We start from the raw sequence: 25,948 nt of genomic DNA, 5'->3' as shown, positions 1-25,948 counted from the left end.
AATGCTGTGGTTTATGACACGATCAGACATGCAGTTAAAAAGCAACAGGAGAATGAGCCCTTGGCACCATTCTAAATTGTCACCTAAAAAGATTAATTCTATGTAGGAAATACTTAGAAGATATTTTTGTAACAATGAGTATCTTTCCAAAAAAGAATTAATTACTTTTTCCTGCCCCCTCCCCTAAAATGCCAAAACCATTTAGGAGAACCAGTAAGTTTTAACAACTAGGCACACTGATTTCAAGTAGCTTACAGAATTAATGTTTTATGTAGAATGGCAAAAAGTAACTCTTGGTTTCTGAGTATAATTATTTTCCTTAGTAGGGAGCCTTTACTGAGCTTCCATTTGCAACATCAGCCTGGTGGCTGGCGCCCCCTTATCTTTAACATTAGGCTTCACTGAGCCCCAGGTCTGTACATTCTGAATGCAGCCCTCAGTTGGCCTGCTCTTCCTTCTACTCTTCCCTTCCTTCTTTGTTCATTCATTCATTATGTGTTATTTTTAAGATTTTTTTTCTTATAAAATAATACTCCAATGAGTCAGTTTTTGTGTTGCTGTATAGCATTTTCCCAGGTGGGTATGCCTGTTCAATGGAGTGTTGCTACATACACAGCATTCATTAGTGCTGTCTAGTCAGCCTCCCTCTTTTGCCATATTAGACAACACTGTAGTGACTATGCTTACACGTATAGTTTTTTCTCTCGTTCTACATGATTCCATTAAGATAAATTCCAGGAGTAGGAGTTCTGGGTCAAAAGGGATAAATATTTTTATGGCTTCTAATAGGTATTGCCAAATCAATTTCCCTTTTAGGGTTTGTGTCAAATTATACTGCTCCCAGCAGCATTATGCCTGGATTGTGGATGCCCGCTCCTCCTCAGTCCAGCTTTCCTTTGAGCTTTTCTGTGAGCTACTGCCAAAATATTCTTCCAGAATGCGGTTTAGAGTCCTTCATAGCCTTCCCCTGCTTGACTGTAGCCTATCAGCCATTTCAGATGCAGTTTTTAAAATCCATGCCTTTATCCCCTCACTTCACCCATTTTAATTGTTTTGCATCCATACTGGAGGTAGTCTCACTGAGGTTTCTCTAAATGGCCCTTATCTCATACCTCTTGTTTCCCTTTAATTCAGAACTGCCTCCTTACCAACATTTCTGCAGCTCATTTAATTTCAAAAACTGCTTCTTCTACAGAGTTGTAAACAGAACCTCCTGTAATGATGCTATCTTTAGTACGTAATGGACTTAACTGGTGGCGAGTTGCTAATACTGCTGGTCAGTATGGCCAGTGAGAGAGGTACACAGGAAAAGTAGTACGGAGATGCTCAGAGGAGTGGCCTGTTGGTTTATTTTTAGGAAAGCTTTAGGTAGGATTCAAAAGAGCACTTGCTTCTGTCTAAAACTTGAGAGAACAGCAATTCTGGGTGCTGTGTTCTGTATGTCTCCTCTTTATATGAACAAACCAATTTATTCTGTCTATTCTCCTCTTTTTCATCTACAAAGTGGAAAATACAGTGTTGCCAATCATTTCAGGAGAATCATGAGCTCTCTTCCCTCTCCGTTATTTTTTTCCTTCCTATCCTCAGCAGCAGCGTCATCATCACGATCACCATCATCCTAATACATACTATTTACTACATGCCAGGTGCTGAGATGGTGTTTTATATGCCATAGCTATTTGAACCCTCACAATCAGTCTATGAGCTAAATGCCTACTCCATTTTCACACGAGAGGCCCAGTCACAGTTCCTTTCTTGAGGTCAAAACTAGTGAGCCACTTTTCAAAAATATCTTCTTTATCTATAATTCTGTGATTTCTTATGGTATCCAGAGACGAGAAAGTCAGCACATTGAAAGGCCCTTCCAAACCTCTGTCTAATCTGGTTTCCATTCCCAACTTCCTCCTTGTATCATCTCTTAACGTGCACCCATGTTCCAGTCTCAGAGAGCTGCTTGTTTCATGAATGTTGCACAGTCTTACACGTAAGTCTTTGTTTTTGTCCCTACCATGTTTTCTAATTTGCCTCTTGACAAACTCTTCAAGGTCCAGCCCAAGTGTTGTTCTCCAAGCTAAGAACCTGTCCTCTTTCTGGATAGTGTCTTGAGTCTCTGTCCTCCCTTTGTTTGCATTTCTGCTGTAGTCTTTTCACGTGGCTTTATAATTGTTTTACATGCCTGTCTCACTTTAATAAGAGTATTGAGATGGGAAAGCAACAGTTTTATAAGACTTTCATATGCTTTGTTTTAAAGAAAAAAAAATCAAACTTTAAAACTTGTATATTTAAAATGACAGTGTTTTCTTCTTTCCCTCCCTCAGCATAGGGCTACTTTCAAATTTGAACCCACAGATGAAGATAAAAGAAAGGTAAGACTTGATGTGGCCTCTGTGTGTGTGTGTGTGTGTGTGTGTGTGTGCGCGCACGCACACGCGTGCGTTACACTCCTGGACTTTTAAAGCAGTGGACTCGTTTTCATCTGGTAGTTATTGATTAGTTTTTGGTTTCACTTCGGTTTGTTTTTCAGGAACTCTGCGAAGAAAGAGAGGTGCCAGGTTTAGGATGGGGTACACACAACTCTCCATCTTCACAGGACTGCGGGACTTGCATAAATAGGGGAAAGGCTCAAGTGAGACTGTCAGCAGATTTTCTTACTGCCAAAGGTTGTTCCTTTTGACAGCAGGATTCCAGGTTGTACAAAATGCCTGCCTAATGTAAAGCTCAGCCATGACAGGCTATGTTTTGGGAAAGCAACTTTTCGTACTGCTGTCCCGCAACCACATATCCTTCCCGGCGATGTCCTTGTTTATGTTGTTAGCAGTTGTCTACGTCACTGGCTTCATAGGCATAGAGGAGTTATTACAAGGGAGGGTGCAACAGAAAGCATAACTGTTCAATGTATGCTTGTCTGTTGGTGTGCCTATGACTGCTTTACGTGGTGGGCCAAAGTATGAGACTGATGTGGATAAACTTACCAGACTGGCCTTTGTGTTTGGCTGGGTTCCATACATCCATCCCAGCTTCACAGATGCCAGGATCAGATAAGAATATGGCTGAATCAGTGACATCTGCAACTGCAGGTGGAAGCTTGAATGCTAGTAGTGGACTGTTAGCGCCTTAAGGTATCATTTACCTTCTACGTTTAATATCTGTTTCGACCTCTCTTTACCTCCTAAGATTTCTCAGTCCATTTTCCCTAATTCATATCTTCATCTGGATTGCTGCATCCGTTTTCTAACTTCTTTCACTTTCCAATGGCATGACTTTCTATGTGATTGTCCACAAATCTGAACAGTCTGACCATGTCATTGTTAGCCTTAACATCTTTTAGTGACTTCCTGTGCCTACAGAATGACACACTAGGCACCAGGGATCTGCTCTCTGCATATTTTTGTAGCCTTTTTCCCTCTTCCCCTTGTACTTTATATTCTGACAGTATAAAGTACTCACAGTCACACACGCAGACATATCCTTTTTGTGTCCTCCCTCCTGCTTTTCTATTATTGTTTTCAGCCTAGGCTGTCTCTCTAATAGACCTCTTCTCCTTTTCATCAGTAAATTCCTCTTGACGTTAGACCCTAAGGACTCATGATGCTTAGCTAAGTACTGCTACTTAGCTTTATATTCACATCTGTAGGGCCTAGCACGTATTCAATGAGTGTTTATTAAATGAATGGCCATGGAGTATAAAGAATGCTTTTTAGGATAGAGACTTCTCAACTAAGGATGTGCTTTTTGGGTACCTTTTTAAAGGTAAGCCTTCTCAGGCTTAATCCTTTACCTACTGAGTCAGAGATTGGAAAGTAGACCCCTATCATATGTATTTTTATAGATGATCTTCAGGAAAGGGGTGTAAAGTGGCATAGTACTGGCAGTTGGCTATCAAAATTAAGATGCCTTTTACCATTTGACCAAACTGTCACCTTTGGAAATCTATTTTATATTTAGATTGAAGTGAACAGATTTTTTTATGGAAACATACATAAACAGCAAGAGATTGGAAATAGCCAAGTGTCCAGTAATTAGGAAATATTTGAAGAAACGACTCACATTTGCATAATGGAATACTGTGAAGTAGTAAAAAATAGAGAAAATGTTATGTGCTAATGAGAAAGAGTTAAGTGGGAAAAAAGAAGGCATTAAAGCATCATATTGGGGCACTGGAGAGATGGCTCAGCAGTTAAGAACACTGACTATTCTTGGAGAAGACCCAGGTTTGAATCCCAGCACCCACATGACAGCTAACAACTGTCCGTAACTCCAGTTCCAGGGGATCTGACAGCCTCTTCTGTCCTCCACAGGCATTGTACGACACGGGTGCACTTACCTACATGCAGGCAATACACACATACACATAAAAAATTTTTTTTAAATTAAAAAACATCATATTGTTTGACAAACTCATAGTAAGAATTCAAACTAGGAAGGCAGCTACTGTGTATTTAGTTTGAAGAATCTATCCTATATTTATAAGATTCATGGATAAGATTCATAGTGCGTTAGGAACTTAACTTCAGACTCCTTGGCAGTAAGTACATTAAAGGGTAGGGAGATAACTCAGTATGGAAGTGCTTGTCTTACAAGCATGAGGGCTTGAGGTCAATTCCCAGAACCCACATAAAAATGCCAGGCACAGTGGCGCATGTTTGTAATCTCAGCACTGGATTGCTAGAGAGAGGCTATCACTGGGACTCACTGGCCAGTCTAGTTTAATTGGTGAGCTTCAGGCTCAAAAAGGAGGTGGATAGAATTTCTTGAGGGTGACATCTGAAGTGTTGTCCTCTGGCCTCCACATACACATGCCCCTGCACACACATGCACATACACATAAAAAAAATACATTAAGACAGATTCTCTATTCCATATAAATGTTAGTTGAGAGAGAAAAATTTCCCACATGCTTATTATTTATACATGCTGTTTATTTCTTGTAGAGTAGTAGAAAAACCTTACATTTTCTGTTCTCTCCTCCCTTAGTTTTGATGGGTTTGGTTCTAGAAACATTCCCCTATATATACACAAATTCCCCTAGATACTCAAGTTCCTTATATTCCTAGGGTTTGCATGTAACATACACACATCTTCCCATACACTTTAAGTCATCTCTAGATTACTTATAATACCTAATATGATATAAATGCTTTGTAAGCAGTAGTTAAACAGTGTTGTTTAAGTCATTATTTTAAAGGCCTATATGTGTTCAGTGTAGACACACTTTTTTCTTAATGTTTTTGATCTAGAGGTTGGTTGAATCTGCTAATATGGAGACTGTCTTCTGCCACTTTTAAATCTCTAGAGTGACTTCTGCTCTAGTGTTTATTTCAGTTTGTGTATAGGTTTCTGCTTCCTGGGAGGTCTGTTATAAACATGTGTCATTAGGGACCTAGGTAGGTAATCTTCATTAATGGAAAAACATTGGCAAACAAATCTATTTCAGTCTCCAAGGGTTAAAACCATTAGTGACTCTTTCATGCCTAAGGCATTTTTTAGGCACTGATATCAAAACTATTGGACAGCTCCAAAGGTTCTGTGTCCTAATAACATTTTAAGTTCTCAGTGTAGAAATGTATAGAATACTAGGTACTTCTTTAAGCCCAATCTAAAAATACAGTGAATTTAAATTACAATTTCTTTGCTTCCTTTGTACTCTTTCCTAAATGTGCTTCTAGAGTCTTTTATCAGTAGCTGCTTGCTAACAACAGACCCAAACTCCTGCCCCACCCCCACATAAAGTACAGTGCTTCTCAAAAAAAAAAAAAAACCCCACAGTAATAGCTTTCATTAAAAATTTTTATTTGTTTATTTTTATTTTATGTGCATGAGTGTTTTGCCTGGATGTATATAAGTGTACCCATATGTGCAATGTCTGCAGAGGCCTAAAGAGGGCATTGGATTCTGCTGGAAGTGAGGTTATGGACAGTTGTTAGTCACCATGTGGGTGCTGGGAACCAAATCCTCTAGAACAGCAGCCAGTGCTTTTAACCACTGAGCCATCTCTCTAACCCCATAATACCATTCTTATATAAAAGAAGCTTGGCCATATGTGGTGGTGTATGACTTTAATCTCAGCACTCAGGAAGCAGAGGCAGCTGGATCTCTGTGAGATCAAGGCCAGCCTGGTCTACATAATGAGTTCCAGGTCAGCTGAGGCTAGAAGGGAGACCCTGTTTCAAAGAAAATTAAAAAAACAAATTTTGACAGCCTAGAAGCAGTGTAAGGGAATAATATTGCCCTTCAAAAATAAAACTTGAGGGGCTAGAGAGATGACTCAGCAGTTAAGAGCACTGGCTGCTCTTGCAGAGGACCCAGGTTCAGTTCCCAGCACCCACATGTTGGCTAACAACTGTCAGTAACTCCAGTTGCAATGGATCTGACACCCTTTTCTGACCTCTGTGGGCATTACATGATACAGGTGCACTTACATGCATGTAGGCAATACATTCATATACATATAATTAAAAAAAAAAAAACCACAACTTAAGTCTGGTGTGGTGCACATGCCTTTAATCCCAGTACTCAGGAGGTAGAGGTAGGTGGTAGATTGAGGCCAGTCTGGTGAATATAGTGAGTTCCAGGCCAGCTGGGGATACAGGGAGACCCCATCTCAGAACAACCAAAAAAAGGGGGGAAAACCCAACTTGATTATACTATTTTGCACGTGGTTACAGGTAAGTGGTGTCTAGACCTGGCTCCTGACATACAGGTCGTGTTTTACAATTTTCCAGAGCTTTGCTCCTTATCTCTAGTGCTATTAAGTCTGGGGAGGATGTAAGAAAGCCGAGGTTTAAGCTCACAGTAGTCAGGAGGAAGCCGAAGGTGGAGTGAGTTTCCTGTTCTGTGGAGTTCTTTCAATGCTCACTGCTCATTGCTCTGTCTCATCACCTTTTGAAGGACATTTCAGAAGACTTGGAATTAAGACCTAGTACTTAATGTTTTAGCTCTATTTCATCACCATTAAGACACCATTTAAACATTAGTCTTAAGTTAGGAGCTAGCAAAGAAGATTAGTAAGTTGAAATGCTCATATTTTTCTTAAGGAATAAAGTCAGATGCAATTCTAATGTTTGTACATACGATGCAAATAGTTAACAGGTGCATGTGGATTATTGTCTGTTGGAGTATAAGCACCTGTACTTACTTTACATCCTCTGCCTAGACTGATGGACTGTGATTACCTGTCAATGCATAAACAAATACATCATGCAAATATGTAGGATGGGGGAAGGGAAATAACAAAATGGCAAATAATATGGAAACTTCTTACATCTTTTTGGGGGGGCATGAAGACCCCCCCCCAAGAAACTTCTTACTTCTTAAGACAATGAAAGCTTTTGTGTTTTTTTTGAGATAGGGTTTCCTTGTAGCAACAGCTGGCCTGAACTCACTTTGAAGACCAGACTGGCCTTGTTCTCACAGAGATCTGCCCAAGTGCAGGAATTAAAGTTGTGTGCCACCATACCCAGGTTCTTATTTTGTTTGTTAACATACAACTTCCTTCAAAATCAATAGAGTATTAATTGTAATAAAAGTTAAAAACAAAACAAAACCAAAAAACCCCAGTGTCTATCAGGCAATGTATGAGGCTCTGGGTTTAGTTGTAATCAGTACTGAGGAGGGGGGAGGAGTAAAATAGTTGCAGCTCTTTTACCTATAACCTAAGAACATAGCATTATCAGATGTGGAGAAACTTTAGTTATCTAAGATAACTCTGCATATAAGATACTTTTCCTCTAAAGAGTGAACTTTAAAATAGCCAAGTTTCAAGCACACCTCATAACTTCAGACTCATGAAGGTAAGCCCATATTTCTGTTAAGCCAAGGGTAATGGCTAAGTTGAGATTATGCGCTCTTTATGCAGGCAAGAACTCTGAATTCCTTACCTTGGTATTTTCAGCTCCCCCCACTATGCGTGGTACAGAATAGGCACCTACAATAATGCCTGTAAAATAGATGAGAGGATCTTGGAGATTATATGGAGGACAGAATTCCTGTGATTAGCACATACTGTTTGGTTTTGTGTTTTATATTCTCTTAGTTATATAGCAGAATTGCAAAACACATCTCATATGTTCACTGAGAACACAGGTTGCAGAAGTCTATGTACAGTGTGGCCATAGCCGGGTGGTACTAACAGCAAAAGCAGCTACGAAGAAATTGCCGTGTTGCTACACAAGTGTCATTGCTCTGAAGTGTGTTTTTCCTCTCTTTTTGTAAACTTTTCTATTTAATAGACTCCATTGATTTAAGAACAGATTATATAACACAACATATTACAAAATAGTTTTTATAATGGTGTGATTGGAAGCATAAACATAAAGCATTGCTGTTTTTAAATTGTGTATTTTCTCTAAAATTAAGCTTTTTTTCATTACTTTATTCATTTAGAATAGTATTACTTGCAAGTGAGTTTATAGAGTGAAATCAGTGTGTGTGACCACAAAAGTCTGTTTTGCTGTTTCAAGTCTTTTTGTTTTCCTGTTTTTCCTCTAGACTTGGGTCTACCTGACATACTGGAGATTCTGTAGTTCACAAATATTTTCTCAGTAAATCCTGTGTTAGGCCCAGGTACTTGAGTTGGCTGTTTGCCTGTGGTGTTTGGTTTGGTACTTTCTTATTTATAGATAGATGTATGCTGAAGATTATCACTGTATACTATAGACAACAAAGGGCAGATATCTTTGTTTCCTTAAAGGAAAATGTGCCCAGGTAGAACTGTTAATTTTTTACTGTGAATCCATGTTTATGAATTGCTTGGAGCATGGATGCTTACTGTGGTTATTTGAAATGGTCAAACTAGTCTAAGTCTTTTTAAAAAGCTTAATGTGACTTTTAAATTTGACTGAATACGTCTTTGATGCCTTTATCTGAGGAAATATTTGGATACATGGTACAAGTATAATCCTCACTTTGAAACCAATATCTTTAAAGCAAATTTTCAGGTTAGGGACCTAGTTCCACTGTAGAATGCTTTTCAGCATACTCAAGGCTCTGGTTTCAATCCCCAGCACCACACACACACACACACACACACACACACACACGAACACGAATGTATGCGCGCACGCGCACAATAACTTTCAATATTTTGATCTCTTTAAAACATATAGACACAATACCAGAATCACATCTAAGCTTCTTATATTTTTAACGCTCCTGCCGAGCAGGAATCTAGTCCAAAACTTCACTTACAGAGCAGGATGAATGCCAACTGTAATTCCAGTCAAACAATTTAAGTTTTGTTCCAAATTCTACTTTTTGCTTTAAACATTTTGCCAGGACATTGAAGGGATAATCTATAAAGGACAGAACAGTTCTTCCAACTTTTTTCCCTGAGCCATTTTGCCTGCCCTGATATTTTTTTTAAAAATGTGTGTGCATGCGTGCTCCCACACATACCACAGTATATGTGTAGAGATTAGAAGCAATTTTTCAAGAGTTGAGAAGTGGAGGCTCAAGGAAGCTGTGCCTCCCACCTTGTTAGGAAGCAAGGTTTCTTTTGCTGTTCTGTGAACTGCATGCCAGCTGGCCTATGAGCTTGTAGTTGGTTCTCTGTCCCCACCTCTCATTTTTCCATAGGAGTGCTAGGGTTACAGATTGCATGCTACCACACCCAGCTTTTTCTGTGGGTTCCAGGGATTTAACTCAGCGCTTTTTTTCCTCTTTGAGCCACTTCCCCAGCTGTCCTTTTGTGAGCTTTATGTTACTTCTTAAGGTTTTTGGCCTAGGTGTTAAGAACAGTGACTTTAAGTCTGGGATATCATTTCTCATCTAAAAATCAGTTTCATCTTCTAGCCATGACAGAACATGGAGCACTGTACACCTGCACTCCAATGAAACCTGTGAACATTAGTTTTAAAGATAAACATTACCATGTTATTAAACTAATCCCAAGGGCATACAATAAAGGGAAAAAAAATCTAGAAATCAGTAAAGAAAAGTGGAATCGGTGGTATATGAGCTGAGACCTCTCTAAGCTGGTGCAATAAAGAATGCTCCAGCAGCCACTGGAGGATGCTCTGTCATTGTCTCTCATTTTCCCCTACTGTTGCTAAGACTAAATTCTAGATGAACCCAGCTTAGAGGTGGGGCTCTCTCCTAACGTCTAGCTCTCAGAGTGGAAACTGCATCTTCATTGTGACACTGCTGAGAACACCAGAACTCCAGTTGTCCTTGCTCTGACTAGTAAGACTCGATTCCACCCCAGGAAAGGGAGGCTGAGGAGGCCTAGAGTCCTATACCTCTACCTCCAACCAGTTTAAAGCTTCTAACTTGGGTGTGTCATTCACAGAGAGGCATGCATTGTCCCTACCTCCTGTGCCAGAGCCAGCCCCATGAGAGAAGTAGGCTTTAGAACAAGTCTGAATGTCTTCCCAAAGAAACTGATTTCTTGTGTAGCAGAGCATGGAGAAGTTCATGCCTAAGCGTACAGATTGTGACGAAAGCCAGTTGGAATTAGATTGACACATTCTTTGGAAATATTGGTTAACCTGAAGGTCATCTAGTTTTTATTTTTATTTTTATTGTGCATTTTTAAGCATGAGAAAGCGGTGTGTGTGCCATGATGCACATGTAGAGGTCGGAGGACAACTTTCTGGAGTTGGTTCTATTTCCTCCACCTTTACGTGGTTTCTGGGGATCAAACTCAGACCGTCAGAGTTATGTGGTAAGCTTCTTACCTGCTGAGCCATTTCACCAGCCTCAGCTAGGTTTTTAGAAAGAGGAAAGAGCTAGAAGAACTTCTTTGATGGTTAGGATAAATTTCAAATTCTGATCCTAGGAACTGTTGCTCAGAAGAGCCCTAGCAGATTGGCTCCCTTTGTAGAGCAGTTTTTACCCCAAGACATTGTTGAAGACAATAGATCAATCAGCCAGTGATTGAGGGTGGCCAGTGAAGGGAGTAAATCTAAGAGGTACCTGCCAAAGCTATTCTTACTTCAGAGCCACTCTGGGGAGTATTCAGGGATGACCTCCCCCCACTAAGGTGCCCCATCTGGGCTTTGCACTGAGAAGACAGAGTAGGAAAATTCACTTTACTAAAATAATCCAGCCAGTCACTAAATAAATATACAAATAGTGATAATACAACAAATCTTGCAACGGGGGGAAGTAAGGTTGACCAGTACTCTGAGTTGCTACAAAATAGTATATAAGACACTCAGGTTCCATCTCTTCTCCAGTCATGAGGCATACAAAGAAACAGAATGGGTACTGGAGAGATGGCTCAGTGGTTAAGAGCACTGTACTCTTGCAGAGGACCTGGGTTCGATTCCTAGAACACACAGGGCAGCTAACAGTCATCCATAACTCTAGTTCCGGGGGGAATCCAGTGCCCTCTTCTGACCTCCACAGGCATTGCACAACAGGGGTGCTCTCACACACATGCGGGAAATACACTCATATACAGAAAAGAAAAAAAAGAAAAGAAACCGAATGGGATGACCCATATAAAGGATAAAAGACAGGCAACCGAAACTGCCTGTGGGGCTGAAGAGATGCTCAGGATTTAAGAGCACTGGCTGCTCTGGCAGAGGACCTGGGTTCAGTTCCCAGCAGCCACACTCTGCCTCACAACCATCTCTAATTCTAGTTCCAGGGGATCTGCTGTCTTCTGGCCTCCTTGGGCACCACACATGTATACAGTATACAAACAAACATGTAGACAAACACTCATAAACATTAAGAAACTGCTTGTGGGGCTGGAGAAATTGACAGCACTGACTGCTCTTGCAGAAGACCCAGGTTTGACTCCCAGCACCCTTGTGGTGACTAGCAGTTGTCTGTAACTCTAATTCTAGGTGATCCAGTGCCCTCTTCTGACCTCTGCAGCCATTGTACAATACGGTGCACTTACATGTGGGCAATACACTCATACACATAAAATAAAAATAATAAATAAAATATTTTTTTAAAAACTGCTTGTGAGACTGACCAGATATTGGGTTTAACAGAGGCAGAAAAGCCGCCATTATTAATACATTCAGAAACCTAAGGTATGATAAAAGAAGTAATGAAAGCTATAATGACATTACATAAAATAGAGACTATCGACACAGAGAAATGTCCTTTCTAAGATTTATTTTTTAGTTGTGTGTGTCTGTGTGTGAATATGTGTGTATGGGTGCATGTGCCTGCCGAGGTAAAGAGAGTATCTGGTCCCCTGGTGCAGGAGTTACAGGCAGTTGTGAGCTGCCCAGTGTGGGTGCTGGGAACCAAACCTGGGTCCTCTGCTAGAGCAGCGCATGCTCTTAACCACTGATCCATCTCTCCAGCCCCCAGTATTTTTTTTTAACTAATGAACACTGTGGAGTTTGAAAGGGAGGTAAAGCACAATAACTGAAAATTTCACTACAGGGAGTCATAGTGGGTACGAACTGGCCGCAGGAAGAATAAACAAACTTGGAATAAAAGCAGTCAGGTAAATGAGGCAAAAGCAAAACAGAAAAGCTGAAGAGAGCCCAGAGAAGTGGTGAGGCAAGATTTGCATATCACATATGGGCAGAGGATAAGAGACCAGAAGAGAACATTTGAAGAAATGATGGCTGAAAGCTCCCTGCATTTATTTGAAGCCTGCTCAGCCAGAAGTTCACAGAATTAGATTCACAAATAGTTACATCATAGTAAAAATGCACACAGCTAAAGACAAGGAGAACATCTTGAAGGCATCAAGAGAAAAGTGACTCATTACTTAAAAGGGAACCAGAACGTCAATAAGATTCAGAACTAACGTCTCATCAGAATGTAGGCCAAAGGTCATGGGAATGCTGTATTAGTTTTCTTGATGCTGTGGCAAAGTACCCAAGAGAAACAACTTATGGGGAAGGCTTTGGTTTGGCTCATGGTTTCAGTCCATTGTGGTTGGGAACACATGGCAATGGGTGTGGCTTCATCCATATGGAAGGAGTGTGAGGTGAAGGCTTATTCACATCTGGTCTTTTCACAGACCAGAAAAACAGTGTTGGACTGGAACCAGGACTGTGTTATACATTCAGAAGTCTGCCATACCCCCCAGTGACCCACCTTCACTAGCCAGGCCCATTCCTAAAGACTCTATAACCTCCCCAAACTGTCACCAGCTCAAAACCAAGCACAGGAATCAGGGGGTAGGGGGGAGCCAGGGGGTAGAACATTTTAAATTCAAACCACAATAAGTAATATACTCAGACTATTCAGACTTCAGGAATCCTCTAGGAACTGGAGAAATGACTCAGCATTTAAAAATATATACTGCTCTTACAGAAGACTGAGTTCAGTTTCTAGCACCTATGTCAGGTGCCTCACAACAACCTGTAACACTAGCTCTGAGAAATCCAGTGCCTCTGACCTCCACTGGCACCTGCATGCATATGCACATAGCCTCACACAGCCCCATACAGCCCCCCCCACAATTAAAAATAAAATAAATCTTTATAAAAAAATCGTGTCTAGTAAAGCTATTTCAATTTTTTAAAATTAAAAAAAATTATGTGTATGAGCATTTTGCCTACGTGTATGTAAGTGCACCCATATCATGCAATGCTTGTGGAGGCCAGAAGAGGGTGTCAGATCCCTTGGAACTGAAGTTGATAGATGGTTGTTAGCTGCCATGTGGGTGCTGGAAACCAAACCTGGGTCCTCTGGAAAAGTAGCCATTGCTCTTAACCACCGAGTCAGCTCTCTAGCCCCTACTAAAGCTGTTTCTTAGCAGTACACAAATGATAAAACATATTTCCAGTTTTATTTTAAAAGCTCACAGAGTGCCACTTCCTGAATCACCTCACCAGAAGTGCTAGAACAAGTTCTTCAGACTGAAAGCAATGACTCCAAATGACAGTTCAGATCCCCACAAAAATTAAGAGGATGGGTAAAGGTAGTTAGGTATTTATGAGTCAATATAAGTGCATAGTTTCCTCTTTGCTGATTTAATGGGTTTTTTGTTTGTGTCTTTCTGTCTTCTGTTATGTATGTGCCAAAGCACAAGTGTGGAGATCAAAGGACAACTTTTGGCCATCATATGTGTGATACAAAAAGAAATGGGGGCATAGTCCACCTAAAATTTTGTATGTAAATGTTAACTGAAGTATTTTTCATAATAACCAAGGTAGGAACAACCCAAGTGTGCATCAGCATGATTGATGAACAGAATGTTACATCTATACAATGGGATATTATTCAAAAAAATAGAAAGTAACACATACTAAAGGGAAATAGACCTTGAAACCATGCTAAGTGAAGGAAGCCATGAAAGGCCATGTGTGATTCCCATGAGCATGGAGTGTCTTGGATAACAGATCCTTTGTGACAGAAAATAGATTAGTGGTTGCAGGGGACTGGGACTAGGAAAGAGAGGAATCAGGATTTATTGCTAATGGGTATTGGGTTTCCTTTGGAAATGATAAAAAGATTCTAAAATTAGATGAGTATGTATACTAAAAAATATATATTAAGCTGGGCATGGTGGCGCATGCCTGTAGCCCCAGCACTTGGGAGGCAGAGGCAGGCAGATCTCTGTGAGTTCAAAGCCAAGCCTGGTCTGTATAGTGAGTTCCAGGCCAGGCCAGCTGGAGCTACAGGGAGACCCTGCTTCAAAAACAAAAAACAAAACTAAACTAAACTAAAAAAAAGGTTGTACACTTTAACAGGGGAACCTTATATGAATTGTATCTCAATAAAACTGTATTAAAAACCACTATAGTAGACAAAATGTATTCCATTCTGTTGCTGTTCAAAGCACTGTATGTGTATGCACACATTTAATCCTCACAACAAAAGCTACAGAGTAGATACTGTGAGGTTTTTATTATTATTTTGTAGGGGAGGAAATAAAGGCATACAGAGAAAGAATTGCCTGAACTTGTCAACTGGTGGGCTACGAGGGAGCCTGGTTTCCGTAGCCTGTGTGCTATACCATATCAGGTAGATTGAGAAACTGTATGGCACATAAGTTTATTTCCTTTCTGATTTAGGCTTTGATAGTTTGAGATTTGATGCATATGTAGAACTTTGACACTGAACTGATAATCAGCATTAACAGGAATCAGAGAGGCCTGCTTTCCAGTATAAGTGACTAGATAATTAGAGTGCTTTTCTTACAGAATTCAGGTCTGTGTTGCAGAGGTTTTTCGGCCACATCAGAATTTTTGTTGTTGCTGTTGTTGCTCTTGTTTTGTCTTAGGATTCCTTTTTTCAGTAGCTCATTTCTTAGAAGTTTTGCTCATATGTCAAGGAAAGTAACATATTTATACATTTGCAATTGACGGAAAACTCTTAAGGACTAGCAATTGCCAGTATTCCTAACTTTCTTTTTAAAAATTGAGATAGTGACTTACCAAAATTCTCCAGCTAACTAGTGAGTGGAAGATCTGGGGCCATACCAAGTCTTCAGTCCCTATCCTTGCCGCAGTGACGATCATCTCATAGCTAGTCTTCAAAGAACCCATAGTGTTGGTAAGGGACCCAGACTGTCCTGTGCCATGATTCCTCTAAGGTATCTTGCACTAATGCTCTCACACTCTGAATGCTTTTAGTAATGCCAGTTTCACAGCAGCCACTCTGCTTTGAATAACTTAATTTAGAAAGCTTATACTAAAATCTGTCTTGGTCAAGGCTTCTAGTATTCTGGTTTGATTTCTGTTGCTCTGACCAAAGGGAGGAAAGGGTCTATTTAGCCTACACATCCTGATCATAGTTCATCATTGAGAGAAGTCAGGGCAGGAGCAGATCACAGAGGAACTCTGCTTACTGACCTTGCTCCCTTGGCCTGAGCTCAGCCTACTTTCTTATACAACCTGGAATCATCTGTTCAGGGGTGGTACCACCCACAATGGGCTGGACCCTCCCAATCACTCAGCAGTCAGGAAAGTGCCTCACAGACATGGCCACTGGGCCAATCACATAGAGGAAGTTCCCCAATCGAGGTTCCTTCTTTCCAGGTGTCAAGTTGACAACAGAAGCCAACCCTGATACCTAGTTTACCCATGTTCCTCTGTTTCTGTTCCTGCTGTTCATTGTTTAGCTTATCCTTCTGCCTCCTTCCTGTATCTCAGTTTCTTATTTTTTCCCTTGCTTAGTAACGTATGTATTTCGTAAGAAGCTTTCTCTGGCTAAGTTCCTTGTAGGTTACTCATTTGGTTTTTTTTTGTTTTTTTTGTTTTTGCATAGCTTAAGTTGCTGTATATTGAACAGTACTTAGAACTTACTTTACATGTGTGAAATCTCACAAATATAACTTATTTGAGTCATGTTCTTTTATAGCTCACTAGCTCAAATAGATGTTTTGTCATTTATGCTATATTTCTGTTGAATTATTTTTCCTCATTTAGGGAATTCTGACATGTAAGTAATGAAGATATTTCTGTAACTGCCAGTATATTAACTCAAAAATGTAAATTTTCTTAAAAACTAAAATTTTTGTGGAGAAAAAGCCTTTTGGAAAAAGACAAATAAGAGAAACATAGCTAACTGGTTCCATATTTGAAGAGAAATAAAGTTTCTACATGCCCATTTATGCCATCAGTCAAGAAAGGAAGGATAGCTGGTTGGTTTTGTAGCTTTGTGTTTACACCTAAGTTGTCTTTCCTATCTGTTAATGAACTTCTGATGATGTAACATGTCTTTCTCAGGATTGCTAATTAGCAAAGAAACTTGAGCCAAACCAGTTGGATCACTGTGTGACAGAGCATAACCTGAAGGATTGTACTGCTGAAAAAAACCTATACAATCAAGAAGGGAAGTTGGAGATGTAGTTTAGGAAATGAGGCAGAACCTCATTTACAGAAACAGTGTCTGTTAAGTAAGAAGTGAAAATTACATTTTCTTCCATAATGCAAAGTAGAGAAAAAAATCCAAGTATATTAATACAACATTAAATAATATACGTGAGCTCAGATGTTTGAGTATTCATTTAGAAAATCTCTTCAGCTTGTTTTTTATAAAGAAATTCCAAATCTGACCCCCAGAATCCTTTCTGTAACCTTTATTAAAAGCATATTTTAACATTCTAGTAATAAACACTTAAACTGTTTAGTACTTTTAAAAATACAGTTTTTGAAAAGTTCTGTCTTATGGAACTGACAACCAATTACTAGCATATTTCTCACTGTTAATTGTGGTGCTTCTCTCCCTCCCTGCCTCTCTCTTCCCTTCTTTCGCTCTTGTTCTTCCTCTCCTTTTCTTGCTCCCTTGCTATATACAGAGGGCAAAAGTTTAGAACTATCAGATTTAGGTGGCTGACCTTCAGTTCCAGTTAAGAACTAAAATTAGATGCCTGTGGAATATATATCCACTGACGTCTGGGTGATAGAGAGTGTGGGCATAACCTTGAGAGGCCAGAAAGATATCATCCAAGGGAGTTTGCTTTGGCTACAAAATTCTTTTGACATCTCTTCTTTTTTATTTTAAAATTCATATGGCATTGTGTTGTGATTTGTTATGTTAACATCCCTGTACCCCAGCATTTTAGTAAAATAGTGGTCCAGAAAGATGCACTAAGACCATAACTGAGCCACATCTCTCAGATGATTGTGCATCTTCTGTTTTAAGATCAGAATCCTGTCCCATCACTATAGGGGTCCTGGTTGATTTCAGTAAGTCCAGACCAAATGTGTGCTGAACACTGTAGTCAGAATGGGAAAATAGCAAAGAGAAAGCGGCAGACTGTAACGTGTTTTATCACCAGTACAGTACAAGAACAGAACTTTGTAGAACTATGTTGAAAGACTTAGGTCAGTTTAATAAGGAGAAAAAAACAATCTCAACTTCCCCTCACAGGCCTGATTTAACACAGAATTGTTTTTCATGTTAAGAACACCTATTTTTTGCTTTGTTGTGTGTCAACAGATAACTAGCAGAATGAAGCAAGGGTGGGACTGAGAATCAAGTAAGAGTTTGAGACTCCTTTCCATTGTACCTCTCTGTACAACTTTGTGCAAATTGCTCAGCCTCTCAGTTTTCATATCTGGAAAATGAGAAAAATACCATCTTGTCCTGAGCCCTTTTATAAGGATTCTGTGATCAAGTAAATTGAGGTACTCCAGTTTTTAAAAAATATTAACTAGGCTTCTTTTCCATAATATGAAAATTTCCTAAATTTAGTTGCCCACAAGGTCCATTTTCTGTAGAACCTTTTGTGATGCTGTGTTTGTTGATATTAAGTTACACTGTGGCCCCTCCCCATCTAACATTCTGATCCTGGAAGTTGCACTTGATTGATTTGGCTCTTTGGCTCTTTCCTGGCCTACAGTTCCCTTAGGGTTACTGCCAAGTTGAACTTGGTGCCTTTGCTCTGTGCATACCCTGTCTATTCCAGTTCAAACTGGAATATCATTGCATTATCTTATGTCTTATAAATATGACAAACACTAATCCTTGTCCTCTGCAGTTTCTCTTTTCCTCTGTTTCAGTTTTCAATCATTGGCCTACTTTTATTCTAAATCTGCTAATGTTTACCTGACTTTTTCCACCCTAATATTCAAGATTTATGAAACCTCCAGTTCATTAAAACTTTCTGATGAACAATAATGTCAGAGAGAAAACTATGTCAAATCTACACATACAGCTTATTTGATCAGGAAAGCCAGCCTCCTTAAGGTAGTGCTGTTTGTTGAGATCTTTACTATAGAATTTATTATTGGACATGTAGAACTTTAACTCTTACTATGTATCTTCTCCCTTAGTAAAATAGCATTATTGTATTATAGGGAGTATTATCTTTCTTTTACAGGTAACAAAACTAAAGTTCCTAGAAGCCAAATAACTTTCCCAGACTCAATAGGCAGTAAATAGTGAAATCACATCTGTCTGATAGGTACTAGTAATTTTCTCCTATGCTTTGTAGCTTCTAAGTATATGGTATAGTAGTAATAGTATATGTGTTCTTCTGATAATAAATAACACTTATAAACTTTATTTGTATGGTAGCACATATATGACATCTCTTTTTAATTCCCCCAGCAACCCACAAAATAGGTACTATTACTCTTTTTACTGATACAGAAGTTAAAGAAGTCTGTCATTGTATTCAATCATAAAATTAAAGTAAATGGCAGCTGAGAATTAAACCCAGAGCTTTAGTATCCTATTAAATATAGGAAGCATACTATTCTGTAGCACCCAGTACCTGGAGATGTCACATTTTATATGTATATTTGTGCATATATTTGACATGCACCTAGAAAAGAACAGAAATAGATCAGATAGATCCTGCCCCCTCCCCCTGGGTTGATAAGAGATAAGCCGTCATAAATATAATTCAAGGTCAGAAGTGTTAAATTCTATAACAGTAGAGATTAAGCACTCTGGATTTAGAGCTGTAAGAGATTACTTCCTGTTGGGTGATGGAAAAAGATGGCATGTGTTTTGAAGCTAGGAATAATTTAGCAAGTTAAGGGGTTAGGAAGGCATGCTAAGTAAGTATAGAAAATAAGAAAAGAAAAAACAGACATAGAGGTTCATACAGGTATCCTTAAGTTATTGTGCCTGAGTCAAGACTATTGTGACAATAAGTAGTTAAATCTAAATTTAGAAAGGTGAGTTATAGAAAATCTGATCCCTTCCTAGCTAATGAGCTTGCGGGTGTTTTATTTGAGGTAACCACTGGGACTATGACAGAGAAAGTCTACCAGGCAATAATATTCCTTCTTGCTGCCAACTTTAGATGAGTCCGTGTCTCAGAAGTGAATGCTGATGCTATTAACCAGGGTGTCCAAGTCAACTCATACATCCTTAAAATCGTTTTCCTCTCTCCATTTCCCCCACTTTCACCTCCACTACCGTAGTTCAGACCTCTGTCATTTCTCATTGGGGCTCCTGCAACAACCTCTTAACTGCTCTCTATCCTTCTGATCCTGCCTCTTTTGCTTATCCATTTTCCACATTAACTCAGAGTGATAGTCCCAAAGTATAAATCTAATCATTCCCCTGCTTAATATCCCACAATAAGTTCCTCATTTCCCTCTGGATTAATTCCAAACCCTTCATTCCTCTCATCATACAGACAGCCTAGTATGCTCTCTCTTTAGCAAAGGAAAGGGAAGACAGCTTCTTTGACTGTACATACCCTCTTATTACTGCCCCATTTCTCTGCTTTTTTTACGACTTGAGAGGTAGCTACTCTCTCTACTTTGTCACCTCCCAGCTACACTTAAGAAACTTCTTTTTATCAAGGTCATTGTGATTTAGCAGTGCCAGTCCTTAGGCTGTTTGATCTTTTGTCTACATTTGAAGCAGTTGAGCATTCAACATATAACATGTTTTCTTCTGTCTTCCAGAACACCCAAACTTCCGAATTTCTTCTCAGTTACCTCATTTCTCATTGGGGCTCCTCCAGTATTGGCATTTTCAAGGCTCTTGACCCCTTTATTTTTCTCCACGTTCCTACTCTTATAGAAAGTGTGGCCCTGGTGGTTGTTTAAGCCACATACATTCAGTTTCTTATTTGACATTTTTATAAGCATTTCAAACTTATTATGACCTTACAGAATTCTTCTCTAAATATGTTCTTTCTCTAGTCATCCCCTTCTTTGTAAATGGCACTGTTCTGATTAAGCCAGCAATCTCCCTCTCCCATACAAACAGTAAGTCCTGTCAATCTTTACTCTAGAACACAGAGCAGATGCACCCACTTCTCTCCTCTATTGGTGTCACTGCAATTGAAACTGTGTTTGGTCTTTTCCAGTCCTTTTTTTCAACCTAGACAGCTAGGTTGATTTTGTTTTGTTTTTAAGTTTTAATTGGGCTATATCTCTTCTTTGCTTAAACTCCTTTAGTGACTTTTCATAGCAGTTGAAATAAAGTTTGATCTTAACAGAACCTGTAAGCCTCCACATGATCTGATCCTGCTTACTTCAAGTTTCATCTCACAGCAGACCGCCGCTAGTCTCACCACGTTGACTTTTGACACCTAAAACATACCCCACTCTGTTTGCAGTGCTTTCGTCTACTCTGTACACTTAGTAGTTTCTAGCAGTCAGAGCTTGGCTTATACATCACCCTACCTAATGTTACTTGTTTCTTCAGTTAATTTTTATCCAGGCATACTGGCTGCTTCCATTAGTAACATTGCAGTTATGTTCTTCTAACCTATTTTCTACCTTCTCCATCAGCCTGTGATTTGCTTTAGCACCAGAATTATGCCTCTGTTCACCACTATACCCCAACACCTTGTACAATGTCTTGAATATAGTATTTGTTCAAAGTATTTGTTAGATGGCTGAACAGAAATTGAGACTGTGTTTCAGGTGTTATCTTAGGTACTAATTCCTTAGGAAGTTTTCCCTGACTTGATTTGACTCCATTTCATTAGGTTGACTTAAGATGACTTAGATCTGTATTTTGTGTTTGGATCAGTGTTTGTCAGTGAAGGGGGTTGATTTTGTTCCTTGGGAAACATTTGGCAGTTTCCATAGACATTTTTGATTGTCATGACTTGTGTAATAGTATTAGTAGTAGGGTATTATCAATATCCAGTAGAGGCTAAAAATGCTACTCAGTGCCCTAAAATATACAGAACAGCCTCCCCAAAGAATTTTCTAATCCAGCATGCCAACACCAGAAGCTTCTAGCTTAACTATCTGAACACTTACCCACATTAACTTATAGCTTATGCTTCCTTGTTACTCTCCACTTGATTTTAAATTCCTTAGAAATTTTCTCTTGTCAGGGCTGGAGAAATGACTCAGCAGTTAAGAGCACTGGCTACTCTTGCAAAAACCTGGATTTGGTTCCCAGCACCCACATGGTAGCTAACTATCAGTAACTCCAGTTCCAGGGGATCGGACCCCTTCTTCTGATCTCCCGTGGGCATTGCACAACACAGGAACACTTACATGTATGCAGGCAATACATTTATACACATAAAATAATAAATAATTTTTTTACAAAAGAAATTTACTGTTGACTCCTCCCCAAAATTACCTTGAACTTATCAAATATACACTTAGAGAATTCTTGATTGATGGGTAAAGACGTGAACAAATGAATATGCAGACCCACAGTGGCACAACCAGCCTATCTTCTAGAATTGCATAGAGTAGTCTTTGTAATAGATTCTAACACCTGTTATATACGAAATGGTAGTACAGAAGATTGCGGACAGGGTATTAGTGAAATACCATATTTCAAGTATGCATTCTGTTCAGGTTATAGCTAAGTTGCAACAAAAGAACCAACAAATTTAAAATTAAAAGGGACTAAGAAGTGTTGATGGAATAAAGGTGTCTATTACCTTTTAAGTAATAGTTCTGAGGTAACTGTGTAGGCAGGGGGGGTGGCTGTGCTTCATGAATTTATTCAGGGGCCTCATTTCCTTCCAAGTTGTCAAGTCTACCTCACCATCTAAGCACAGTGCTGGTCTAAACAGAGCTGCCAATTCTAGGTTGGATTATAGAAGGGAAAAGAAAGTGAAGACACATACTCACTGTCTTAAAGAAATGTCCTGGAGTGGCTTAGAACATGCTGAGACATATTCCATTGGCTAGAAGGAACTTAGTCACACTGTTTCTGAACAGCTGGCAAATGTGGTATAGCTATTGTATCTGTGTGCGTACCACAGCTCTGGTCACCATGTAAGAAAGGGAAAGTGGATTTCATTAGTGGACAGCTATTGGTTTCTACTGGAATGCCTAGCAGTTAAACTTGATAGGCATGCTTATAATGTTCATTTCTATCCATGGGATCTGAGTTAGTTTTAGTTCCTTTGTTATATACTTGAAGAAAACTTACAAATGATAAAATGCGTTATCTAGAATATCAAATTGTTTATGATAAAGGACTGATTTCTCCTAAATTGCAGTAGACTAGGACTTTTGTGAAGTACAATAAAAATTAATCATGAAAAGTAATATCATATTCTTGGTTGTCCCAGCAAAGTTACATTACTGTGAAGCTGTCTAAACGTGTGTGCACTGCTTTCTACGCCTAGCTCAACTCATGTCCTCATCTCAGCAGGTCTGCCCACAGTTTGTGCTGGCACTTATCCAGCCAGCACTTGTTTCAAAACTGTGTTCTGACAGCCTTTCAGTTGCCAGATGGAAGTAGACTATGATGTCAGTCTTTTAAGCAAAAGCATTTTCTTTGTGTTTAAAACTTGAAAGTTACTTTTAAAAATAGTTTTAGGAATCACCTTTTTAGAGTGTATAATCATGATAGATTATTTGAATGTTCACACTTGCTCCATAGCTCATTTTGCCTTTTTCCTAGCTGAAGCCAAAGCTAATCTTAGCTCTATAGACTCATAATGAAAATCCTGCCATTCCTGAGCTGGGAGAGGATTGGCTCATAGGGTGTTTGTATTAAAGCATGACATAGAGGAAAAAAAGAAACCTAATGAAGTGACCTGTTCAAAATTACAGTTAATAAATGAGACACTATGGTACAGTCACTGATTCAGTGGAAATTGCATTGGGGTCAGATGATTTGGACTGAGTCCTGGCCTACTTTTTAGCTATGTCTTGTAGGCAATCACTTGAACTTTCTAAGAATCATATAGTGAGTGTTCAATAAGCATTTCTTAAATTGGGTGGCATGTAGAGAACTTTATAGTAAACTGCAAAGCACATAAGCAAAAAATAAAATTGAGAAGCCGTACCTTATAATGGTGACTCTTCTGATCTTTGGGGACTCCACTGCATTTCATGCTAAAGATGCAGTGAGAACAGGAGTCAAATTTAAGGTGCTCATTTAGGCGTGTGTTCATGAAGACCCTACAGCACTTGCGAAATGCTTATGTGAACTAAAAAGTCAGGAAACAAAATTAGTCATACATGATCGTAACTTTGTTAAAATATGCATGTTATTAAAAATCAAGCAGACTGACTAAGGTCCTTCGCCAGTGGCATATCAAACATAACAGCTAGTATGGTTGTGAATATTGTTTTTATTTTAATAGCTTTTTAATTTTATACTTTAAAGAACCAGCATTTAGGTATTCTAAACTTTTCAGAAAAAAAAAAAAAACTTTATGTGAATGTACATAACTACTGCTACTTGTGTGAAAAGCCTTTTCTCCAGGAGGGGAAATCATCCTACCAGTATGTCACAAGAACACCCTCTGCTGCTTTCTTTCCTTCCTAGAAAGAAGCATTAAGACAATTCAGTAGGTGCTTACTAATTTTAGGATATGGAGAACTTCAATTAGTTTGTTTTTGTGGCTGTTTCCTGTGCTCTTATTTGCTCTGTTAGGAGCTACAAAGAAATGAAGAAAGAAAATAATGAAAGTCACCACTAAAAGTGCTTATTATGTCCCAGCATCCATTTTGTAGCACCTCTGTGAGATACTGTCCTGTTTCTCCATTGCTGTGACAAAATACTCTGACCACTGCCAACTTGGGGAGGAAAGGGTTTATTCAGCTTACATCTCCCAGGTCACAGTTCATCAGGGAGCCCAAGGTAAGAACTCAGGGCAGGAACCTGGATGCAGGAGCTGGAGCACAGGCCATGGAGGAAAACTGCTTACTGGCTTGCTCCCCTGGCGCCTGCTTAGCTTGCTTTCTTGTGCAACACAGTCCCACCTGCCCAGGGGTGACACCACCCACAGTGGGCTGGGCCCTCCCACATCACTCAATGATCAAGATGCCCCCACAGACATGGCCACAGGCCAGTCCAGTGGAAGCAATTCCATTACCAGGGGCGAGGGGAGATACATATCATATTATTCCCATTATACAAATGAGAAACTGAGGCTCAGAGCAGTTAACATGTCTAATCGTACAACTGGCAAAAAGAAGGGAGGGAGGGAGAGAGAGAGGAGAGAGAGAGAGAGAGAGAGTAAATCTCATAATGGAGGTCAGGTATTAAACCAGGTCTTTCTGATTCAAATGCCACTGCAGTCAGCTTTCTTCTTTTGTAAAAACGTCCTTTTGCCTCAGAGAGCTTTTAGTTAAGGTGAACCATAGAAAGAAAGGACAGGTGTGCTAATCACAGAATGACAGCTGCAAAGTATGACTGTGATAATTCTTGGAAAGAAAGAACGTTGCCTGAAGCGATTAGGGAAAACTTTACATGGAACTGTATTTTAAACTTAGCTTGGAGAATTAAAACATAGAAGGAAAAGGACTAACGTATTTAGAGGAAAGATGGTCAGAATGCAGAAGAGCTAAATGTAAGGTGATTTGGAAAGAAATACAGAGAATGGCTTGCTAATATAGTATGAGAGAAAACTCAAAAGATAGATCAGGCTAGTGAGATGGCTCTGCAGGTAAAGTCATTTCCTGCCAAGCCTGCTGACCTGAGTTTATTACCCACATTACTTACCTGTTCACATCAGAAGAAGAGAATCAGTTCCTGTAAGTTGTTTTCTGACTTGCACGTGTGTGTGTGTGTGTGTGTGTGCACGCACACACACACGCAGTAAAGAAATGTTTAAAAACATTTTTTAAGTCAGGTCAGAGGATCTTAAATTCCACACTGAGGACTTTGAGTGGAATTTTTGTCTTCTAATTATGCGTAATAAATGACTTGTGCTGACTGTTCAGCACATGCCAAGCATTATTCTAAGTGCTATGTATGTGTGATCTCATCTAATTCTTACAGTAAGTGATATCCAGAGAAAATAAGTCACTTACCAAGGTCATACCAGTAATAAGTAGAAGAGGCAAGACCTGAGAACAAGCAACTGAAATGCAGAACTCCCACTCTTAATTTCCATACCATTCTGGTTATAAGGTCCCTGGGAGGATGAACAAGTTTCAAGCCCACAACTGACCTTAAACAAGTAATGTGCTTCATACCTGTAGTGGTTTTAACTTTAAGAAACTGTGATCAGGTGGTGATATTCATGACTGTCCCTACTGTGCTTATTCATCTTCAGCATAGGACAGTAAAGAAGTACAAGTATTTGCTAGTGGCCTTCAGCATAACTTACTTTCTAGACTCCCATTTGCCTGCTTTTCTACATAATCTGAGAGATAACCTGCTAATTCACTAACTTCCAATACGTATTAATCTGCTGTTGACTGTAGCTGAGCACTTCTTGGAATGT

General features: G+C 39.4%; 1 protein-coding gene across 11 annotated transcripts in view; it reads left to right on the top strand.

The window, feature by feature from the left end:
• Ric8b (RIC8 guanine nucleotide exchange factor B) overlaps positions 1–25,948 on the top strand; it is a 115,345-nt gene that overhangs the window by 6,465 nt on the left and 82,932 nt on the right. For all 11 annotated transcript variants that reach the window (XR_003851093.1, XR_607609.3, XR_003851094.1 and 8 more), the window contains exon 2: positions 2,319–2,366. Coding sequence is in view for 6 of the 11 variants with exons in the window: in XM_008843120.2 (XP_008841342.1) it covers positions 2,319–2,366 (48 nt within the window). In the remaining 5 variants the exon portion in view is untranslated. The remainder of the gene's footprint in view (positions 1–2,318; positions 2,367–25,948) is intronic.

This window comes from Nannospalax galili, unplaced genomic scaffold (genome assembly GCF_000622305.1).
Source record: "Nannospalax galili isolate Female #2095 unplaced genomic scaffold, S.galili_v1.0 scaffold39, whole genome shotgun sequence".
In the NCBI taxonomy this organism is placed as follows: domain Eukaryota; kingdom Metazoa; phylum Chordata; class Mammalia; order Rodentia; family Spalacidae; genus Nannospalax; species Nannospalax galili.
The sequence above is the reverse complement of the archived record's forward strand: the minus strand, read 5'-3'. Positions and strand labels throughout refer to the sequence as shown.